This window comes from Sciurus vulgaris (genome assembly GCF_902686455.1).
Source record: "Sciurus vulgaris genome assembly, chromosome: 1".
In the NCBI taxonomy this organism is placed as follows: Eukaryota; Metazoa; Chordata; class Mammalia; order Rodentia; family Sciuridae; genus Sciurus; species Sciurus vulgaris.
In genome coordinates, this window is record NC_136461.1 from 174,200,522 (window position 1) to 174,219,942 (window position 19,421).

Consider the following 19,421-nt stretch of genomic DNA (forward strand, 5'->3'; position numbering starts at 1 on the left):
CCTCAGTTTGTTATGTATACTCACTTAGGAAAGTGACAGTTTTGTCAACCTCAAGAGTAACTATTTTTAAGAATGTAAATATGTACCAATTCTTGTATGTTTTATGGTAATTTTGCATACTGCTAAGAATTGTTATATAAAGTTGTTAAAAATAAAAGGTGTCCTTGAATTACGGGCGGGCCATATATAAACATGTTGTTTACCAGGGGATTTTACAATGAAGTTTTTCATTAATACCATCTGAGTTTAATACAGGTTACATCAGTGGGATTCAATTTTGCACGAGTTCAAAAGGGTAAGATACAGCTTTTGTTATCTAACGAAGTAACAATTCATGATTAAAACTAGCTTTGAATAAAATAAATGTAACTCTCAAAGTGCTGTATAGTGTCACTTTCATCACAAGGAAAGAAGAGGTTGTAAGAATTCCTCTGAAAAAAGTTAACACTGTTTAGTTATTAACACATTACTCAAGTAAAATGAATTTCTGTATTAAGATACACAGTCCCATATACACATGGTTAGTGCTTTAATAAAACACTACTGAGTATTTCTTGGTTATCACCTTTTATGGTGGCAGGGATACCTAGTAGTGACAATGTCCATGGACAGATGGGACAGAGAGAGTTCTTCCAATAAAATCTTAAAGAGTCCACAATACAGAAATTTTATATGGACTCTTGGAGACCCTTTCAAGGCCAGGATCAGGTAACTGTACCTGGGAGTAGTACATCTCAGTGAAATAGACAAAACGTTAGAGCAATTAAAGATGTATAAAAACAACAAAAATTGTAAGAAATACTGAAATCAAGTTATCTTCATAAGGTTCATAAACGGAGTTAAAAGTTTCCAAACAATTACGATGTTTTTAAGTGTCCAAAGTTATCAATAAGAATTGAGCAAACACTGTCCACAGTATTTTTTAGTTGTTTATTTACCAAGAAAAACTATTCCTTATCCCACGTATTCATGTTTTATAGTTCAGGAGCACAAATCAGTACAAACTTCTAAGGACCTCAATCCAAAGAAATTCTGTGGAGAGAGAGAGAGAAAAAATAGTTAATAACAAATATTCTCTTAATATTCACTACCTTTTGACATTAACTGAGGTCTATTCTTATTAGTAGTCCTTACTACATGTTCACTGCTCACCTTCAACCCTAGGAAAAGCCTTAGGCTGCCTGAGCTCTAGGTTCATTTTTCCCACCAAGCTGCTTGGCCTAACCACTAGCCTCTTTTCCATTTTGGACCTAACATATCTTACTCTTGCTATATGCTTTCATTTAACACATTCTGCCTCCCCCAACTCAAGTCTAGCCCCTCCCCAATTCCCTCTCATATCTATACCTGTTATTATAAAAGAACTCATCATTTCCAAATTGTTTTGTTTCCAAATCTTTCTTCTTGCTAGTTGTAGAACAATCACCTTCTTATGAAAAGGGATAAAAAAAAATCTGACATATATAAAAATTAGCCTAATATCTGATTATGAGTTACATACCCACTGTGGAAAATCTGAAAATTTCAAAGTTAAAATAGCAATGTTAAGAATTATAAACACATCTGTTAATATTTTCGTGGATCTTTTTTCTTCAGTCTTTCTCCATATGTAAGACTTATAACAGAGGTCATCCCTTAAATAAAACATTATTAATTTTCTATTACATAATTTAATAGCACATCTTAAGTACATTTTCTTCATTTCAGAAATTTCCATAACAACTAGAAAATGTTGTAGAATCAAATCATACGTATAAGGCAAAAGTCATTCATAGTACATATAACGCTTAACAATATCAACAGGTATTTAATACATCCTTGCATCAGCACACCAGTCAGTTCACTTTTAGATGTAGAATCTTATTTCACACAAGAGATATAAGGACCTCATGGATTTGACAGGCCAAATCAGAATCTACAAAAAAAAACAAGCAAATCAACTGTGCTGCACACCCATCCAACAAACTATAAAAGGTATCTAGTGAGGCTCAGTGCAGATACCTATAATCCCAGCAATTTTGGAGACTAAGACAGGAGAATTACAAGTTCCAGACTTCTGCTATTTAGCAAGATCCTGTCAAAATTTTAAATAAGTAAACTTAAAAAATAAGTATGCATGTGTGTATGTGTATAAATATGTGGCTGGCTGGGGATGTAACTCAGTGGTAGAACATCCTTGGGTTCAATTTCCAGTACTTAAACACTTAAACAACAACAACAAAAAGTCTAAAATACTGCTGTTTTTTGAAAAGTCACTTCTAAAAAAATTATTTTCCTAATGCCAATCTATCAGTTAATAATAACTAAACCTTTTAAATGATTTTGAACATAAAAAGGAACTTCCTATGTCAACTACATATGTAATAACTCCAGAAACCAGTTAAGCTACAGCAACCAAATGAACAACTAACCAAGAAGAAAACCACTCAAAATTGGAAATTTTGTGACATTTTTGCTTGTTCTTGTCCTAACCCCTCTTCAGGCAGTGCAGTGTGCTCTGAAGGAAACTACCCAATTCCTGGTTTCTCCTTGGGATAGAAGACAAAAAATGCAACTTGCTTATTACAACATGCTGGCTCATCTGGTGCCTGCCCAAGGAAACGGATTCTGTCATGCCTGACTTGAAGCACTGATGGGAATTAGTGGCACAGTCTGAATATCAGGTTGGAAACAAATGAAAGCAATGGTGAATGCCTTGGCATGAGAGAGCTTCAGGAGGATTGGGGGCAAGAAAGAACAGACAGAGAATAATAACCAGGGTTCCAACAGGAAGCAGAACTGAAACTTTTAGGAAAGTTAAGAAAAACTTAAGAGTAATTGTGTATATAGGGAAACTAACAAAAAAGCACATGCATAGGTCCTAGGTAGATACATTCTCAGGAAAAAAGAGGACTCTTAAGGCTGTATGATTAGTGACGGTCTTCTCCCACATGCCGCCAGTCTGCAGGGTGAGAGATGGCTGTTTTTTCAAATGCCCAAACTACAACAAAAGATTATAAGGCACACAAAGAAACAGGGAAATATGGCCCAAAGAAACAAAATTATCTCCACAAACCACAAAGAAACACTGACTTCTGGCTTGATAAAAACTTAAAAACAATTAATACATTCAGTAAGTCTGAAGAACATGAGGAGATAAATAAAAATCACGAAAACAACATGTAAACAAAATGAAAACGAATTACAAAAAAATTCTGAAGTTGAAAAAATATAATTACTCAATTAAAAAATCAAACATTTAAAGAATTAATGCCAATCCTCTTCCAGAAATAAGAACAAGAAAATACTTTCATACTTAAGCCAAACAAAAACAAAGGAATTATAGGCCAATTGCATTAATACTGATGCAAAAATCCCCAATGAAACACAAGCAAACCAAATTCAATAGCGCATTGAAAGGATTACACCTGAGGGCAAAGAGATTTATTCCTGGAATGCAAGCAAGAGTCAACAAATTCATAAAAGTGATATATCACAGTAACAAAATGAAATTTTTTTTTAAATCACATGATCAATAGATGAAGAAAAAATAATCTGATAAAATCCAAAACCTTTTACTGATATAAGCACTCAACAAATTAGGTACAGAAATTATGTACCTTAGTATAAGTCATATACAATCTATCCAATATAATATGTACCCCCAAAGTCCTAGTCCAAAAAATCAGGCAACAAAAAGAAAAGACATCCAGAAATTGAAAGAAGAAATTTATCCCTCCAAGTAACATTATCTTGTCTGTAGAAAACCTAAGGATTCCACACAAAAAATAAACGTTAGAATAAGCAAATTCATCAACATTGCTGGATGTGCTATAAATACACAAAAATCAGTTGTTTTTCTACATTAACATGAACATTTCAAAGAAAATAATCCCCTTTACAATAGCATCAGAAAGAATAAAACAAGAATAAGCTTTACCAAAACATGAAAGACTTAAAGCAGAAAACTACAAAGCACTACTGAAAGAAATTAAAGACAGAAATAAGACAATTCCATATTCATGGACTGCAAAACTTAAGATTGTAAAGACATCCACACTAACCAAATCAATCTACAGATTTAATGCAATCCCAATTGAAATCCCAACAGCATTTTTTGGTAAAAATAGAAAAAGCCTTCCTGAAATTCACAGAGACTCTCAAAGAACTCCAAATAGCTAAAACAATCTTGGGGGAAAAAAACAGAACTCATATTTCCTGGTTTCAAAACTAACTACAAAGCTATAGTAATGAAAATAGTGTAGTAATGACAAGAAAACAGGCATACAGGGCAATGGAACAAAACAGACAACCCAGAAACAAACCCTGGAATATGTGGACAAATTTCTACAAGGATGCCAAGACCATTTGTGGGGAGAAGACAAAAATTTTTTTAAAATATTTTTAGTTGTAGATGGACCCAACACCTTCATTTTTTAACGTGGTGCTGAGGTTCAAACCCAGTGCCTCACATGTGCTAGGCAAGTGCTCTACCACTGAGCTACAACTCCATCCCTGGAGAAGATAATTTTAACATGACATCTACATGCAAAGGAATCAAGTTATATCTCTATACCATATACAAAAATTAACTCAAAATAGATCAAAGAAGTCTAGGAGGTAGCAAGGCCCTGGATTCAATCTCTTAGCACCACATACACAAAGTTTAAAAAAACAACAAAAAAGGATCAAAGACCTAAAATGTAAGCACTGAAATAATAAAATGCTTATTTTGGACATCAAAATTTAAAATCTCTGCAAAGGATGCAATCCTCAGAGTGAAAGGTAACTTATGAAATAGGAGAAAATAAATACAAATCAATCATATCTGATAAGGAGTTAATATCCAGAATGTAAAAAGAACTCCCAGAACTCAACAAAAAAACAACCAAATTCAAATATGAGAAAAATGAATTTTCAAAATCTCCAATATACCCAACAAGGATAAACAAATGACCAATAAGTACATGAAATGATACTCAACATTTCAAATCATTAGGGAAATGTCTATCAAAACCACTATGAGATATCCCACCCATATCAGGATGGCTACTACCAAAAAATTAATGAGTAACAAGTGTTGGTGAGGAAGTGGAGAAACTGGACATCTGTGCACTGTTGGTGGGAATGTAAAATGGTGCAGCCACTGTGGAATACAGTATGGCAATTTCTTAAAAACTTCACAACAAAATCATTATATGATTCAGAAATTCCATTTCCAAGTACATATTCAAAAAGAACTGTAAAGAGGACCCTGAAGAGAGATTTTTAACACCTATGTTTGCAGTAGTTATTCACAACAACCAAAAGGTGAACACAAGCTAAGTGTCTACTGATAAATGGATAAACAAAATGTAGTATACAATGGAATACTGTTCCGCCTTAAAAAGGATACTTGCTACACATGAATAAACACCAAGAATATTATACTAAGTAAAATAAGCCAGTCACAAAAGATAAATACTGTATGATTCTACTTATATGAATATCTGAAGTGATCAAATTCAGAAAGTAGAGGATGCCAGGGCCACAGGAAATTGGAGTTGTTTAAAGAGAAGACAGCATCAGTTTTACAAGAAGAAAGAGTTCTGGAGACTGTGCAATAATGTGAATGTACAGTAGCTAATACTACTGAACTATAAAATTACAAATGATTGAGATGAAATTTTACTTTATTGCATTTTACCACAGTTCAAATAATTTTTGAAAAAGCAACTTCAAAAAATGGCATTACCTTTATATTCCAAAATCACTTAGCACTCTGAAAGATGCCAGCCCTCCTCATCTCCTCAAAATCTTTCATGGAATCATAATTTCTGTAGAAATCTGCATATGCCTTCTTTCTTGGTTCAGCCACACCAAACTAAAAAAGTAACACAGTCCATTAATGTATTACTCAAATTATTAAAAATATCTAAAGAAAAGGTAAATTAGAACATATTTGTGTTCACTCTTTAATCCATTATGTCCTACTGTCCTACAGAGAATTGAAAGCTTGGGACTTAATGGGATTTGAACCCTACAATTCATAAGGTAAGGAATAGGGGAGGTGACCCAGATGCAATGAAGAAAAAGTAGTTTCATGAAAACTACACAGCAAAAAAGGCTCCACCCCACTTCCTAGGAACAGATTGTACCTTTCCCTGGATGAGTTATGTAAATGTGATTTGTATATGTGTTTGGTGAGAAACAAGTGCAGACTGGCAAGAGTCAGAGGGTGACGGCCAAAATGCTAAAAGGTGTTTGAAAGCAGATAAATAGCCTCTGTCCAACAAGTCTACGTATCCCCACAGCTGAGACGCACAACAATATTCTACTTCAATTTAAGCCACACTGAATTTCAAAGGAGTCTGAAATTGATGTGGTAACCACCTGCCTCTAAAAGGCACAGGAAACTCTTATCTAGCAAGAATAGTTTGAGATGATTTATACTTCAACAACACATAAGCTTTTTTTAACAAATATTTTTGGTTGTAGACAGACAAAATATCTTTATTTTTGCATGTGGTGCAGAGAATCGAACCCAGTGTCTCACACGTGCTAGGCAAGTACTCTGCCACTGAGTCATAATCCCAGCCCACCACATAAGTGTTTGAAAATAGAAGGGAGACTATTAGAGATGAGGAAGGGGGACAGGGGAAGGAGGCAGAGCAGGTAATAGGTAGGTAGGTTTCACAAATACTAATATGCCACAAGGAAATATATTCTGTATAATTAATGTGCACTAATAAAAAAACAAACTCTAAGAATAAGCACTGTCTTATTTTACAAATGAAGGAATGGACCCAAGATGATGTCCACTTATCACTTTGAGAAAAAGATAGCCTTGATGTTGCTAAAACTGCAGGAAAAGGATTGGATGGAGGGGTCCTTCATTTTGTTGTTATTCTGTAGTTTCTGTATACAAAGGGGAGACAGAAATAGAGAAAAAATAAATGACAATTCAAGAAAGCAATGTGGACTTGATCAAAGTCTAGAAAGAGGCACTAGCTGGCTAGGAGCTGGATCAGGATTCAAACCCATGTCTACCATATAGCGAAAATTTTATTCTCCACAAAACACTGCTTATTGGATTCCAATGTGTGGGTTATAATCCAAATTCAAATCTAAGCCTGCATATAAAAACCAGAAAAAATTCAAGTGTCAGTCCACTTCAGTCAAAGTGCTATAGAAATTCATCTGAAAGGAAGTCTGCTGGGGTCCATCACTACATATGGTGTCTAATTTTATGCATAAACTTGACAGGGCTAAGAAATACTCAAATACAGATGATAAAATATTATTTCTAGATATATCTATGAGGGTATTTTGGAGAGAGATTAAAAAAGACCCAACCTCACCAATGTGGTAGGGTGTAATCCATTGTGGGCCTGAATAGAACAAAATGGCAAAGAACAAATTCTCTCTTCTCAAGCTGACATATCCATCTTTTGCCCTCAGACATCAGTGCTCCTGGCCTTCAGACTCTGGAACTTAAGCCAACAGCAACCTCTCTGCCTGCAAGGCAGGCCAGAAGCAACTCTTTGCCCCCAAGGCATTTGTACTTGGACTAGGAGGTACAACATTAGTTTCCCTAATTCTCAGTCCTTTAGACTTGGACTGGATTACACACATTATCAGCTTTTCTGGATCTTCAACTTATAGATGGCAGCTGGTGAGTCTGCCACACACACACACACCCTCTACTGATTCTGTTTCTCTGGAGAGTCCTAACATACTATACAAGGCAACCACAATTTGTTAGAAGAAAAATATTTTTCATTAGAAATTTTTTGGAACATCAAGGCAGAGAGAAAGTAATAATAGGCTCAGTTAGTGAACCCAAGAAATGGAAGCAAAGTGATTTTATAACCTCATCTAAATTATTTTGTCTGTAATATTTCAAATGGGAAGTTTCTTTTAACTCTGAAAAATTTGGACTCCAAAAAAGAATTGAAATGAAATTATCAATTTAGGTCCTCCAGGTCATGAGTAACTTTATAAAGTTATCAATACAAAAGAAGATTTAGAACCAGCCTAATTTATGATAGCAATTAATGAACCTTGAGGAAATTCCACATTTGATGCTGTTCATTTATCTCTTAAAATCTAACTAATATTCATGAATTAAGTCTTAGAGCACACTAACACCCAAAAATGATTTGCTGGATAGTAATCCACATAACACACACAGAAGCTGACTGAAACTGTGAACACAGTCCAAAACCTGTAAAATGAAAACACTGAGTCTTCAAAAGCACTAAACACTAATGGGGAGGGGGAAATGAAGAAGATCAGCAACTAAGACAACCAAAGCTCCTGTCTTATTCTTTAGTTCCTCAATGTTCTGGGAACTTTCCTTCTAAACAAACATCACTAGCTAATTATACATAAACACTCTGCTTCATTACAAAGCACTTCTGACTTTTCATCACAGAAGACAGACCATGAGTCTGGCAGGATCCCAGCTATTTAGAGTAAAGGTAGGAAATAAAATTTAACAGAAAATACATGTCTGATATGAAATGAGCGAGTATCCAGGAGAGTACAACCAACCTCACAAGAGGAATAGGGTGCACACTGCTCCACAAAGAAAACATTTGAGAGGGCCATGAAAGACAAACATGAATTTGCCAATGAGATAAAAAATATTCCTGGCATGCTCATAATCATGAGAGAAAGCAGCACTGGGTAACAGCAAATAGGTCTAAAGGCTCCTAGTGGAATGTATTACAAGTGATTGGGGATGACAATGGAAAGGAAAAAAGGGAAAAATGGCAAAGGTTTTAGAATCAAAAGTAAGTTTTAGTATCAGCCTTTGGATAAGTTTATTTCAAGTTATCCACAATCCATCAATAGAACTTGAAACCAATTTAGAAGGTTGGTCATCACTTCAAAAAAAATTAATAGAAAATATTAAAAGTGCAGCACATACAATTTTGCTGCAAACTGTTCCAGTTATATGTACGTAAACAAACTTTCCACCCATGTGTATAAAATAGTGTTAACTAAATCAAAATGCAAAAATATATATATGTATTTCTCACTGGAAGTTAAAAGTTTGAAACTCACTAAACACTGGGGTTACAAGTTAGAAGTAGCAAGAAGCTATACAATTATTTATAAAGGTCACAACTCTGATAATAACTATTATGACAGAGCCAAAAATAAGTCCCCCATCTTGCTTTCTTTTCTATCTATCCCTTTTCCCACCAATGCTTATTTTGTGCCCACTATGTAGCAAGCAACAGGGATCTCGAGGACTAAGCAAAGGATTTACTTCTTGTGCTTGTCTCCTCAAAGGATCCCAAAGCAAAGGTCCACTTAGTGCTTTTGTTCAGTGTTTCCCCTTCCTCTTTTTCTCCAAGTTCTCCCTAACTTTCAAGGCTCAAATTCCACTTCCTTGAATAAAGAATGGCACATAATATCCTCCCCCTAAAACCACATTCTTTCACTTATGTCCTATCTTGCAATATCTTCTAATTTTTTTTAACCTCCCCAATATAACTCTTAAGTTCTTAAAGACAGAGGATGAATCATATATCTATCTTTTTTTTTTTTTTTGGATCCTCCAATGCACCTGTAACTCCACATTACGTAACACTGTACTGAATTTCAGATACTGCCTCCTATTCAATAGATACTTCTAGGCAACTATTTGTGTGTAAGGCACCCGACACTGGGATGACACAGTAAAAAAAAAAAAATAAACAAACAAATAAATAAATAAATAAATAAATGAATAAATGACATGGCACCTGCCTTAATGAGGCTGAGAGCCTAGTAAAGTAAACAGATACTAAACCAAAAATGGAGGAATAACAAAATCTGATTCTCTCATGGACTACTTAATGATAAACACATATTATTGACATTTTTATAAAAAGGAGTTATAAATATAACATACAACTTTTGATAACAACAAAATGTATAATGTTAAAATCCACCAAGGCCCAGCATTAAGATGTAAATGACAATTCTTTAAGGTGCCAAGCAAAACTACTGCCTTTTTGGGGCTGTGGTCTCCAAAAATTCATATATTGAAGTCCTAAACTGCAATACCTCAGAATAGAACCTATTTGGAAAAAAGGACTTTAATGAGATAAGTGTTAAGAACAAGGTCTAAATTAGGATGCGTCTAACCCAGTATGACTATTTCTTTATACAGTCCTGTGCCCACACAGAGAACCATGTGAAGACTGAGAGAGAACACAGCCATTTAATAAGGCAAGGAGAAAGGCCTAAGAACACGTCAACCCTTCCCACAGATTTCTGGTCTTCAGAAAAAAATAAATTTCTGTTGTTTAAATCACTATGTCTGTGATTCTTTGTTACGGCAGTCCTGGCAAAAGAACACAGCTGCATCTGAAGATGAAGGACAAACTATCTGGAGAGCAGGAGGTAGTTCCTGTCATAATGCAGTAAATGTAGGGAAGGCTAGTGAGGGAACACCATAAAGAGAGTTCATTTAAAAGACTCTTAAAATTTTAAACTAAAAACACACTTTAGGACTTTAAACACAAAGCAAAAAACAAACATACGTACCTTATAGAGAGCTGCAACCCCCAGGGCAACCGTGAATGCCCCTACGATGTGAAACCGCAGACGCTTGGCCAGAAGCCCCCGCATCTGAGGTTTAGTCAAAGCGCCGGAAGCCATGGCAGCGCCTGTCCTTCACAGGTAAAATAAGGGGGGAAACCCTTTAGAACCGAGTAGGACACCCGAAGGACTCTCATGCATGCTACACTCTAGTACCCACGCAAAGGTCAACCATGGGCCGACTCCCCCCTCAAAGCCCAAGAAGTCCGGTGTCAGCCTGCTGAACAGTTCCATACCCCAAATAAACGCGGTGATTAGGCACACCCGGAAACCGCTGATCGAAGACTACAACTAAAAATCTCTCGCAACCACAAAGACTCGCAGTAGCTCTCGTGGTAATTACACGTGCAAATATACTTACAGCATTTACCCCCACAACTTTTCTCCGCGACAACTCCATCAGACAGGGAGGTGGGCAAGGGCTCTGGATCACACCGGGAAGGACTACAACGCAGGCGGGACCGCGGCCCGCGGCCCGCGCTCCCCACGGCGCCCAGGCGCCTGGGCCCCCGCGGCTAATGCGGCTCACCCTTCCCTCCGTGACAGCCCGGTGACCTTCCTCAGCCGCCCAACTCTAATCTCAAGCCAGGCTACACGGCAAACACCCGCGTCGACCTCAAACCATACAGCCGCCTGGGGAAGAATCCCCCAGCCCCTTTTCACCAGGGAAACGCCGGGGCCCGATAGGCCAATGACCTAACCAAGGTCACACTGACGGGGAGAAACGCAGCAGGACCCGGGCCCCGCCGACCGGCTCCGAAGCCCGCTGGCTTCTTGAGGAGTCCCTGCCTGCCAGTCCCAGCGCTTCGGCGAAGCCGCCTGCACCCACCCCGGGAGCCCGCCGCCCGCCTAAGGCCACCGCGGGGACGTGCGGGGGCCGACATGGGACAGAAGTCCGGGGCTCCACCGCGGCTAAGGCTAGGAGTTCACGACTCAACTCCCAGGCCGACAGAGAGCGGGAGGCGGCAGTCTTTAGAACCGGAACGCAGGCCTCAAAGAGTACCCCAACTCACCTCCACACCAACGTCCTTCCCGGTAGATGGAGAAATGGACTGTGTCGCGCAGCGCGCAGGCGCAGGAGAGTGCCCGGAGCGGCCGCAGCGACGGGAGCCCAAAGAGTCCAAAAGACCTTTAGTGCTCCTCCAGCCGTTCACTGCGGAATCATAGATGGGTTCAGATTCTACACTGTGCAACCTTGAAACTGTTGACCTCCTGAGACAGTTTGCTTGGTAAATTAGAAATGGTAATCTTACTCATATAGAGTTGTTATAAACTTATTAAGGAATTCAAAGATATTTAATATGTGAAAAAAAAAAAATGTACCCTGCAAATGGAGTATAGATTAACCCAGGCCAAACAATTGCTTAAAGCATGTGCAAGCCAACACTTTATGACTACCTTTACGTGAATAATCGCTTGGTTTGGGTAAAGAGACGACTTCCAGGAGCTCACAGCCTAACAGATGAGACAGACATAAACAGATTAATACCAATCCCCTGCAGTGAGAAGGAACACAGACATGTGGCCATCTACCACAGAAGCAATTTTGGAAGGTTGTCAAAGCTGAGCAAGTTTTAATGAAAGGGGTATTTGTGTTGGATTTTTAATAAAAGACGAGCGTTTTTAAGGCAGGCAACTAGAAGCTCCTAGAAAGTGGTGTAGAAGAGGAAGGTATTTGTGCTGGCTTAGTTATTATTGAAATGACCTCTATTTGAAAAGCATGATTTAAGTCAACTGAGCAAGCACTGTGGAAGATACACTGACACATAAAAATCACATGACATTGCCAGGTGTGGTGGCACACACCTGTAATCCCAGCAGCTTGGGAGGCTGAGGCAGGAGAATTGTAAGTTCAGAGCCAGCCTCAGTAACATCAATTTGCTAAGCAACTCCATGAGACTCTGTCTCTGAATAAAATACAAAATAGGGCTCAGTGATTGAGTGCCCCTGAGTTCAATCCCCAGTAAAGTCACATGATACTGATCCAACATATTTTGGTTATATACCTATTAATGCTCAGCTCTGCTATACAGGAGGACAGGTGCAAGGAGGTGCATTGTTGCAGAGTCTTTGTCCTCAACAGACACTCTCAAAGTGAAAAGGAGTGAAAACTTCCAGTTATATGCAGAAAGATACTGGTTAAGAGTCAAAATGGATATGGGCCTCAGCAGCATTGTTCAGGCCCCTGAGGGCCTACCTGAGGTAGGACAGAAAAAAATAGGAGGGGAAGACAAAAGGGAGGACAAGAAAATATAATATTAATTTAAAGTTCTACTTACTTTTTCAGTTTTGTCACTCCTTAATTTCTTCTCCCTGGCCTGTTACTACCAAATTTTTGAGAAGTCTATAAATCTTACCATAAAAGTATTCACTTATGAAAATTACCTTAGATGCTGTTAATTAGCCCACCAATTAATAGATTAAGTAAAGAGAAATATAATATTTTAACAAATCTATTATTTGGAAGTCTTCCCAGCATTATCTATTGATCACATAATGGAGACCCCGAACCTAAAGGATCATAAGAATCACCAGGACCTTGTAATTCCCACATACTTTCTTCCACACTCCTCACAGTTTCCTTTAAAGGAAGAGCTGGGAACCCCCAAAATGTGTCTCTCTTTTGAGAGAGCAGCATTTTCACTTGAATGTGTATCTGCTTTCCTAAATAAATCTGTTCGTGCCTCTGATTGACATGTACTGAAATTCTTTTCCTTCATGTACCCCAAGGACCACAGTTGCCCTGCATTAAGTTAACCCCCTTTCCGAGAACTTCTTGGAACTTCTCCCTATGACATGATATTTGTCCAGGAGTTCATTTGTTCTCACTCCCTTTCCATCTCCACTGACCAGAGAATGAGCAGTGCATTTGAGCATTCACTAGGATTTCTCTGTATGTTGAAACCATCAGCAAAAACTTCAGAGAAGACATGGAAGACAGAAGCAAAACAGTCTCAGTCTAATGAAGAGGTCTGGAAAAGTGGAGAAATAGGAAAGACAATATTATTTGGAAGAATGTGGCCAAGACAAAACTCAAGGCACAGAGCCTAGCCTGGATGGAGTAGAGAGGCTGGTTAGGAGCACGGGTTGAATAGGGAAGTCCAGGACCAATCACAATAAATCCATAGTAAGTGACTGAAGTCAACACTTCAAAAGAACTTGATTGCTGGAGAGGGTGAGCAGAGGGAGATGGTATCTGTGAATTCTGTTCATGACTTGCCTTTAAGTCCCTGATCTCCACCTTCTAGCTAGTAAATATCTTAACTCCTCAAAGAAGTCTTCTTTCTCCTCTAAAACAGTCTCCACTTTGTTGGCTGTGGTGGAAATTAAGTGGCATAATGTATGTATAGTGCTTGGTAAATAGATGCTCTGAATTTGCATTCCGCACTCTGATTTTTAGCCTACCCTGCTTTCTTTCTTTCCTTCTTCTAGCCTGCTTGTCTTTCCAGGAATCAACCCTTCCAGCCATGTGGTTCCCCAAGGGCCAAATCATATTCCAGTTGGGCAGATGACCCAAGAATGATCAAACAAGGTCTCCCATGGCCTTGGTCACAGCAGGGTTTGTTGGGGATGAGCACAGACCCCTAGTCAGGCTAATGAAACTTCTGTTGAAAGGAATGGGAGAAAGGGATCTCCTCTGAGGGGAAGGCAGTTTGTAATGGGATAGAGCAGAGGTTCTGTGCATCCTCGAGAGTGCGAGGCCAGAGAGTATCCTGCACCTATGATGTGCCAGGCACTCTTGGGGGTGGGGGGAATGACATCGAGAGCCCACACTCATGAAGCTTCTATTCCAGCAGGCAAAACAAACAATAAACAAAATTTATCCGATGGAGATAAGAGCAAAGGAAAAAAAAAAAAGTAAAGAAGGGTAAAGAAAGTTTGTGTGAAGAATTATCTTTTGACACAGGAAGACTGAGAAAGACTTTGGCACTCTGACTTGAGTCCACACTCCACACTATAGTAAAAAACGGCTCAGTGGAAGGATTGGGCTCGTTCCGCATGGCCCCAGGAAATAAACTGGGATGACTAGATGAAAGATACAGGGAGATTTCAGTTAAATGTTCACAATAGCAGAAATCAGTTCCCTTCAAGGTGATCCTCAACCAGAGACATCCAACTGTGGAAGACAAGAATCCCCTAACTGGTAAGGAGACAGGACTACAGTCTTGCTTCCTTTGTCCATTTGCATGCTGGCCTTGACAATCACCAGGTCAACTTGTTACCTTGAAACATGTTGGGAAGATATCCTTGGGGAGTATAGGTATTGGGGAAGCATCTGCTCTGGCTCATTCATTACCGCCTTGCTCTTGAGGTACTTCTGAGAAGACCTGGCATTATCTGTGCTGCAGCCCCTCACTGTGTGGTGCGTACAGACCACAGCGCCAGCAGCCCAAAGAAATGAAGCTGTAATGAACCCTAAGGAGTGGAAGGCTTTCAATCTTTTCAACCACACTGTGTGCTTCTGATATCGAAGGCAGGAGCAATGAATAATTTTGTGGATTAAGAAACCACAAGGTGCTCAGAAGTTAAAAAGTAGCAGCAGTAGCAACAACAAATTTCTGTAAGGTAAAATGGCAGCGGTTATAATAAGCATTTGACAAATCTCAAAGATTCATCTATTAACTCTCTTATTTGTAATTTATTTCTACTTTCAAATTTAACAAATAATAAAAGATTGCTGAGCTGGATGTTAGAGCATAGAATTAAGAGATGAGGGAAGAAATTTTCTATTTATCACTCACTATCACCAAGAAAATCTAAGATTTCAGAGATGTGGCCACTTACATACTATGCACCCCACTCTGCATGCCCACTGATCAATAAGTAAAAAATTGTCAGCAAGTTTCAATGGGAAAAGCTGCCTCACCCTGGAAGTCATATTCAACATTTCCCTGAGTTGGGTCTAAGGACCCAGCTGAGGATATGGACCATCACAAAGCTTGGGACTGGAATACTTTTTAAAAACCTGACTGTATCCAACATGTAGATGAGGATCCAGGGGAATTTTTAGAGGCTGGTAAAACAATACTGTGGATCTTCTCAGTGACTTTCTTATTGATAAAGCAAATGCAGTAAGTGATCATCTGCAAATGATCTCCTGCCCTGGGGACCAACAACATTCAGTATTGTTTCAGGTAACGTAATATATGCTGGCTCTGTGTGTCCCCCAGAAATGTAGTTGTGCCAGAGGGATCCTTCTCCTGTCACTGATGCTGTCTAGCATGGACCTGGGGAGGCAAGGAAGATCATAGTGCAGTTTAAGGAGGGCACTGGTCTAGTGTTGAAAAGCTCATCAGCTACAACATGGTCCCACATCTTAATGGAGTTCACTGCAACTTTAGACAAACGCTGGGGACAGTGCAGAGGAAATGTAACTGTTTTCTCAAAGGTAGTTATCACCTTAAATAAGAGACAGGGTGAAAGTTCCAAAGAAATTCTTCACTATCAAAAATTTGCATTTAAGATCTTACATGTTAGTAGTGCTCCACAGTGCCCTGCTAATTCCAACAAATCAGGAGGCCGAGGCAGGAGGATCGCGAGTTAGAGGCCAGCCTCAGAAACTTAGTGAGACCCTGTCTCAAAATTAAAAAATAAAAAGGGGCTGGAGCTGTAACTCAGTGGTAAAGCACTCCTGGTTTGGACCCTTGGTACCACAAGAAAAAAAAAATCCTTACATATTAGAACAGTGTTGTGTAATATAAACATAAATCTAGCCATAAGGGTAATGTAAAATTCTCTAGCAGCCACATTAAAAAGTGAGAGGACACAAGTGAAAGTAATGTTAATACATTTAACCCAATAAAGCTATAATATTATTATTTCTTTTTCTCTTTTCTTTCTTCTTTTTTGTGGTGAGATCCAATCCAGGGCTTTCCTCATGCTAGTCAAGCACTCTACCACTGAGCTACATCTCAGACACAAGCCAAAGTATTATTGTTTTAACATGTAACCAGTATAAAAAATTCCCAGATATTTTACATTTTTTTCATACTAAGTCTTTGAAATCTGGGTTGTATTTTTCACTTACAGCGCATATCAGTTTATAGTAAGTACATTTCAAGTTCTAAAGCCACAAGTGACTGAAACATCGTTAGAACGTTTTAGTCATAGGAAAATGTTCATGAGCCATTACTAAATGAAAAGGCAAGCTGCAAAACAATGCAGTGTGCTCTAACTTAGTAACACAATACATATGTAGCTATACACAGAAATAATACTAAAAAGACATACACCAATAACTTATATGGTGTATTATTTTTCTATTTCATTTTTCTACTCTTTTTCATTCCAAATCTGATTATGTCTTTTATGGTTAGGAAAAGAAACAAATAATAACTGTGATTTTTTTAAAAGTGAGGTATGTTAGTTTTCTATTGTCACTATAACAAATGACCCCAAATTTACTGGCTTCAAACAATGCAAATTCATTATGTTCTGTAGTTCCAAAGTCTCACACAGGTCTTGCTGGATTAAACCCAAACGCAATGTGTTATCAGGGTTGTGTTCCTTCTGGAGTCTCTAGTGGAGAATCTCTTTCCTTGCTTTTTGTTGTTTCTCATAACAAAGAAATAATCCTTGTTTTAGTCACTTTCTCTTACTGTAATGAAATATCTAAGGCTGGGGCCTTTATAAAAAAAAAAAGTGGCCTAAGCCTGTTATCCCAGCATCTGGGGAGGCTAAAGCAGAAGGATTGCAAGTTCTAGGCCAGCCTCAACAATGTAGTGAGGTTCTAAGCAATTTAGCAAGACCCTGTTTCAAAATAAAAAATAAGAAGGGCAGGGGATGTGATTCAGTGGTTGAGCATCCCTGGGTTGAATTTCCAGTACCAAAAAACACACACACGAACAAAAATAAAAGAGGGTATAGCACAAGCCTTCACTCAGCCTTGGTGAGGGTCCTCTTGGCTGTGTCACAGGGTGGATGATTTCGTGGTAGGAGCACATGTAGAGGGGAGAGATTGCCTGAGGAGACAGCGAGCCGGAGATTGATTCGAGGGTAAGGCTCACTCTTCCATAATGACCCTCTTAAGAGAACTAGCCAGGGTCCCCTGACAGTTCCTTTTGAGGGCAGAGCCCCCAGTGACTTGCTACGACCCACCTCTTAAAAGTTTCATCACTACTAAACATTGCCCCACTGGGGGACAACCCACGTCCAAACTCAAGGGTTATGGAAAATCATATTCCTGCAAGACAGTTCCCCAAGAAAAATGGAGGGACAGCGAGGCTGGGGAGGAGGGGCGGACATTGGCCAAACGTTAACCTCTCCCAGGGCACCCTTTCCTAATAACAATGGGCCCTAAAGGAAAGGGGCAAACACTGAACGCTGGACCCTAAACTTTGACCTTCCCCCGTCGCAAATTAATCCTAAATGGAAGCACAGCAAATACCAATGGACAAGATTTGAGCGCTCATCCCTTGGGACTCGACTCTTATCTCCCCAGACAACAAGTTTCAAACTTTTTACAACTATTCTTCTAAATTAAAGCTTTAACCTGTTCTTAACTAGCCTTTGACGGTCGAAACTGCACGTACACGGCTCTCAAGATTACATCACTGTACCCTATAAAACCAAAATCCCCTCTGTAACTGACAGCCATTTTCCCACCCAAAAAATGGGCCCCCACAGAGGAATAAAGACTTCTCTGAATCCATCGAGGTATGCCTTCCATCCTTTTGTGCTTACACAAACCATGGCAGTCATCTGCACCTTCAAAGCCAGCTCTGTCACTTCTCTCCCTCTGACTCTCCTCTTGCCCTTCCTCTTCCATTTTCTTGTGGCCCACCTGGGTAACTGAAGATCATCTCCCTATTTTAACATCAACTGATGGGCAGCCTTAATTCTCCATGACACCTTATTTCTCTTTGACACATAATAGAACATAATCCTGGGAAGAGTAAGTATATGCTTTTGAAGTGATATCATTTTGCAACTACAAGAGGTGTGGCTGTGGTTAGAACCGATTAAGAAAGATGTCTAGAAAACTGATCGCCAACCGCCAGGGGAGCACCAGCTGCCTGCTGTTGCCTGGAAGTTTACTGTCACAGTACCTGCAGGTTAGATTACACGTGGCTGCCGCCATTTTGAGACAACAGACAGGCCCCTAAGGACCCCTGCCTGGACTGACTGAGCCCAGTCTCCAGGATCCCTCAGCCCAACCGATCACTCCCTGCCTCTGGGGCCCTCACATCAACTGACTACTCCCTGCCGCCAGGACACCCAGACCAACTGACTGTGCCCTATCACCGGGAACCCAGACCGACTGATTGCACCTGGCCTCCAGGATCCCACAACCACACCAAACACATGAGACCTCCAGGACCCCTGCCAGACCAACCACATCCTGTCTCCAGGACCTCCAGCTGACCACGTCCACCCCTGAGCTGCAGCTCCCCATTTGCCAACACATTTCGAAGCCAGAGTGGCCATCTTTGATAATCCTGGAAGCCATAGCTCCGATCTTTGGGTGGGGCAAATCCCATCCTGAGACACCTGCTGGAGGCTTGAAGCTCATTGTCAGGTACTTCTCATGCATCAGGCTACTGAACTCTGGGAGGTTTCATTAGTATATGACTGTTATACAGTAGATTTTCTTTTTTCTCCTTTTTAAAAAAATTTTAGTTTTTATTTCTTTACTTTTCTTGCTCTCTTTTCCTTTTGTTTGCCTATTCCCTCAGAGTCTCTCTCTCCCTTTTTTGCATGCTAACAACTGATTTCTTTTGATTACACTCTCACCCTTTCTATTTTCTAGAACTTCTGTATATTCTTTTCTTATCCTATTAACAGCCACATTCTACATCCCTCTGCACCCTCTTTGTCCTCCATTAGAAACTGCGGACCTCATTGCAAACCTGTTTGTTTTACCG

General features: G+C 39.3%; 1 protein-coding gene across 3 annotated transcripts; it reads right to left on the reverse strand.

Moving 5' to 3' along the window:
* Positions 1–911: 911 nt before the first annotated feature.
* COX6C (cytochrome c oxidase subunit 6C) lies at positions 912–11,723 on the reverse strand. Of its 3 annotated transcripts, none has more exons than XM_079126392.1 (4): positions 11,571–11,723; positions 10,504–10,630; positions 5,714–5,842; positions 912–1,032 (listed from the first exon to the last, which is right to left on the reverse strand). In XM_079126392.1, exons 2-3 carry the CDS (start codon positions 10,615–10,617, stop codon positions 5,729–5,731), a joined length of 228 nt encoding a protein of 75 aa, XP_078982518.1. In that variant the 5' UTR covers positions 10,618–10,630; positions 11,571–11,723; the 3' UTR covers positions 912–1,032; positions 5,714–5,728. The 3 variants fall into 3 exon arrangements, with proteins under 3 accessions (XP_078982518.1, XP_078982519.1, XP_078982517.1); XM_079126393.1 differs by having other exon boundaries at positions 10,504–10,625; positions 11,571–11,687; XM_079126391.1 differs by lacking the exon at positions 11,571–11,723 and adding an exon at positions 10,718–10,737.
* Positions 11,724–19,421: the final 7,698 nt, after the last annotated feature.